The 4,697-nt window shown below is 41.1% G+C and overlaps 1 protein-coding gene across 5 annotated transcripts; it reads right to left on the minus strand.

Moving 5' to 3' along the window:
* Positions 1-244: 244 nt before the first annotated feature.
* On the minus strand, positions 245-4,178 carry LOC148037795 (uncharacterized). Of its 5 annotated transcripts, none has more exons than XM_087676742.1 (6): positions 3,969-4,178; positions 3,685-3,770; positions 2,317-2,695; positions 1,375-1,615; positions 1,162-1,261; positions 245-1,055 (listed from the first exon to the last, which is right to left on the minus strand). In XM_087676742.1, exons 2-6 carry the CDS (start codon positions 3,719-3,721, stop codon positions 775-777), a joined length of 1,038 nt encoding a protein of 345 aa, XP_087532868.1. In that variant the 5' UTR covers positions 3,722-3,770; positions 3,969-4,178; the 3' UTR covers positions 245-774. The 5 variants fall into 5 exon arrangements, with proteins under 5 accessions (XP_087532868.1, XP_087532872.1, XP_087532871.1 ...); XM_087676746.1 differs by lacking the exon at positions 3,969-4,178 and adding an exon at positions 3,029-3,101 and having other exon boundaries at positions 246-1,055; positions 2,317-2,794; positions 3,685-3,961; XM_087676744.1 differs by having other exon boundaries at positions 247-1,055; positions 2,317-2,794; positions 3,969-4,174.
* Between the last annotated feature and the right edge of the window lie 519 nt (positions 4,179-4,697).

Genomic DNA, 4,697 nt, shown 5'->3' on the forward strand with positions numbered 1-4,697 from the left:
GGGGAAAAACTGCACCACACAAAAAAGATGGTGAGAGTGGCCCTGTGGATGCAGTCAGCTGGGTGGTGGAAGCAGATTGAGCTTCAAAGGCTGCAAGGGAGGCAACTACAAAGGAAATCGTCCTTAAAACGTTTATTTGAAATGGCCTTGTGGAAACACAGCATGCAGACAGAAGGGATTCTCAAGCTATGCACACTGCTATTTAAAATGTACCTGTATCAATATATATCAAGTTATGAACTTCAAAAGTCACACAGTATATCTGAGATGCTAATTCCAGATGTATATATGTACAAGACCAAAGTAAAACAGCCAATACACATGCTGTGAATCTGAATTGTTCCTCCGAATGTATATATGCATATGCTATGAATCTGAAGTGCTTTTCCAAACGTATATGTACAAAGACCTAGGGAGAAGCATCATTACATCTAAGCACCTTCATGTGAGGAAAATTTCACAAAATGTGATGTCATCTGGAAATGCATGCAGACTTAGAAGTCCTCTATAGTCTTGTAATTGGCTTGATCAACCTCAAGCCTAGCTTTCTAACCCTCCAGAGTGTCATGAAGCCTATCGGGCAGTTGCTCTGTAATATATGAACATAGAGCTGATCAAATTTATCTGCAGCCGGTATTGCTTCCTACCACTGAAGGATAGTTTGTTTTTTAATACTTATATGCATTTTATTTCGACAAATTCACTGACTTTAGCCAGTACAGGAGCATGAAGTCCAAGACCATTTTGCGCTCCTTGATGGCTCGTAGAGAATCATCATGCTTGTACCCGCTTAACAAGGACAATGGCAAGAACTATGACAGCTAGCATCATAGATGATCTCACAGCCTTGTTGCAGGAACTGTCATCTTTTTCCTGCTTCTCACTGAAAAGGTGAGATATACTCTGTATGAGCTTTGCTGCATTGTCTTTCATTTGGAACAGTGCTTGCTTTGACTCCCTGAGTATGTAATGAAGCAGATATAAAACACCACCCAAAAAGTCCTGTTTAGCTGGAATGGGCATATTTGCTGATGATATTATAATTTCAGACGGGCCTGCAAAGTTCCAAATACAACGAGTAAAGATCGTCCTGCTTTTGCAAAAATGCAGATGCATATCCAGTAAGATCATAACAGGAGTAATTTAAGGAGAAAGCACAACCTTGAGATTCTTGGAAAATGCGTTTCAATTCCTGCACCTTCTCATTTTTCATCATGGCATGCCATACATCAGGATCAGATACAATAGATATCACTGCACCCTGCCATTGTGTTTGCAGTTACATTCAGAACATCAGCTATTAATAGTGTAACTCGGATCCACTAAAGTCTAATATCTATGCGTTCTTACTGCAAACCTCATTTAAGTCTTTACCTTTACATTAGGATCTCTCTGGAGCAATTGAAACGCTTCATACACTGGATTCTTCGCAACTTCTCCTGTTCCAGATCCAGACAAGACTACTCGAGGTTCTGACCATCCTAAAGGTTCATCACTATCCTGGTTCTTTTCTGGAATATATTCAAATTTGGTCATGTCGACGAATGGGGTGTTAGATGCTGAAGATACAGAGGAACTTTCATTGTCACGCAATTCAGTGGTTGGGAGTGATGCCCTGTACAGAGTATCCTTAACAGGGTAAGAATAGGTAAACAAACTGCCAGACGAACAGAGCTAGCTGAAATACAATGTTTGTCATTCAAGCAAGTTGAAAATAATCTGCTTCCTTTACGCTATAATCAATGCAAACAGATCCTCTCAACTGACTCTACAAGACAATCATATCGTCCCTAGGTGCGCTAACATATGGTTATTTTCTCTCTTCTTCTCAATGCTCTGTTGAGACTACACGAAAAATATATATCAACTTGATGCCCTAGGGCTGGGTCAAGCCCTAGTTTTGATTTTCTCTGCATATTGACAGGAGCCTAAACAGGATTATATAACATACGGATCTGACTGCCCAAAGTGTGAGCTTCATGCAAGAGTGCAGTGCTTCTCATCAATGGTTTTAAACTCTCCAGAATAATGTAAAGCTTGTTATTTATTTGGGCTTTGCTGTGTGTGCAATTCATGTGCTTTAACTTGTGTCTCACATCTGACCTTGGATGATTTTAAGAGAGTAGCACTTATTAGATATTTTTGTACAATCAAAAGCAAGTGATAATTTGTGATCCAAACATTCACATGCAGATTGAAGTGTCCGAAAGAGCAAATTATGGTACACAGTTGAAAATCAAGTAAGTTCTCAGAATTGCCTACACATTACAAGCCTGCTACTTAGTCAGCAAGACTACATGACGAGACAAAGCTTACGCTGACAAAGCAACTTGAAGTTCAGTAGCGGCCTGTTGTGCCTCATCCACAGATGGTGGTAAACCAAAAATGCGCCAGCATTGATCAGAAACATAATAATCCTCCAGTTCTTCAGTTTGTGACGCTGGCATTGAGCCAAATATTAGATGTTCTCGTGTCTTTCCATCTGTTTCATCTTCAAACCCTGCGAACTCCCACTCCTTGAGAGATTCCGTTTGATAGATAGTGTCAGCTTGCTGGGATAAGTTAGAGCCATGTGAACAAGATGTTTTTAAATTTGAGGGCCGTGTCAGTTGACCTCTGCAGTTTGAGCAAAATGACGTTGATGCAGGACCAGTCACAGCAGGATTTGGCCCTGTTGACCCAACAGCTCGGGCAACTGTGCGTAGCAACATACCGCCCCCCATCATTATACGGGCAACAAATGCAATACTAGGGGCTTGGTTTTACAGTATCAACAGAATGGTACTACATGTACCTGCAAATCTTCAACATCAAAACATTTGGCAAAGCCTGCACTGGCTTATGGGAATCCAAAAAACCATCAAACAGTTACATTTAGATCCTCTTAAAAATCAAAAATTAATTCTCAAAGCAGTAAATTAATGTAAGTCCCATTCCAATAGCTTCTTCCACTTCGAAATTTTTGGAGAAGAAATATTAAAGCAAGTTACCAGAAACATCAGGTCAGTAGAAAAGAAAATCGCAAAACCTTGCAGTTCTAATGGAGCAATCCTGAGAGCATACAAATGGCCAGACTAATGCAAGCAAATGCGAGAAGACTCCTGCACAAACGAGGGGATTGATGTTTAAAGAAGCGATTGCAAATGTCACTCGAATCAAACGAATGTGCAAGGTACAAACTATGAATACATGTGCAGATATCAACCACTAAGCAAGCAAATGGACAAGGTGTGAATCGAGCTGGCTTTTGCATAACTGCATCCACTTACGGATAATACAAGAAGCACAACAAGCTTTAGACTAATTCGCCCTATAATTCCCACATTGTGGATTATGACAATATCATGAGCTTTTGCGTGGGAGCGACCACATACCTAGCTAGGTTCCTGAACTAGTTCCTGAACAGGACCTCATGATGTTGAATACCCACCTTTGGAAAAGCAGTCCACCCTAGCAACCCGCAAGGAGACGTGCAACAAGGAACAAGGAGATGCGCAACAAGCAGCTGGCCTTTGCAAAAAATAGGTCTCGATGGGACACGATACAATAGCAAAAAATCCAGAACTAGAGGCAAAGTAAAATTGCATAGCTTATCTCGGCTCGACTTAATCAATGACTGACAGCAACAAAATTTCTACACATCACAATTGTCACAGCAAAATTGCATAGCTAATGTCAGCGTACCTTGATCAACGATGCCTCGAGTGCCCCCGAAATACATCCATTCAAGTACTTCTTCATGGTTAGCCAGGTCCCTTTATACAAAATGCCTGATATGGTGGCAACACCAAAATAAGTAACTACTTAGTCACATTCAGAAACTGATTCACAGTCTTAAATCACATATATATCCACACAAAGACATAATCTGATCGATTGAGAGAATTCCCGAGAACCAATGCAGGGGAACAAAAACACGACAAGATGTGATCAGAGAGAGAGAGAGAGAGAAAGAGAGAGAACCCGACCAGATACAGAGACGAAGCGAGAATCGAAAATCTCCAACAAAGAATGATATGATATGATAATTGATATTATTGAGGTTTATTTTGAGCTTATCGAATATCGAGGATCGTGGGTGCTTCCGCTTCTAATTATAGAACGCGAATATTTAAAGCAGTTTTTGCCTCCCGGAAAAAAGGAATCTTTTGCGGTTGCCGAAGAGGCATTTCAGGCTTCGTGGCCGCCCCAGATTTACTCCTCAAAACTTAGAATTTTACTCTCTCTCTTTTTTCTTTTAAAGGAAACCCTAAAATAGGTTATTAATACCCAAAAAGAAAGTGTTTGTGTGAACTTGGGGTCTTAAAACGCTCGTTTAGGGGCCGCGCGCGGCGCCACACGTAACTCCTGAGACTGCTTAAGAAGAGCATGTTTGTGGGGGGGGGGGGGGGGGGCGGCATGCATTGAACCTCTATGAAGAGAGAAATGGAGCCCGAGGAGGGAGAACATAATCTTTACCGATCAATAATTGATATGTCCTCCCAACTTCACACCCTCATTTTTAGAGGGTACCACATGAACTCCCTGGAGTTAGGACTAACTCCAAGGTTAATAGTAGTCAAATGAACCGGCCACACTATTGAACTTCACTATGTAGAATTGTGCAAGTAAAATTTACTTGGGCATGGCATGGTTCATAGAGGCTTACCACACACAAGTCAATTGACTTGCACAAGGGTTATCAAGGCCTAAATTTG

Source organism: Lygodium microphyllum, chromosome 4, assembly GCF_053477565.2.
Source record: "Lygodium microphyllum isolate KBCC chromosome 4, Lygodium_microphyllum_v1.1.10, whole genome shotgun sequence".
Taxonomy (NCBI): Eukaryota; Viridiplantae; Streptophyta; class Polypodiopsida; order Schizaeales; family Lygodiaceae; genus Lygodium; species Lygodium microphyllum.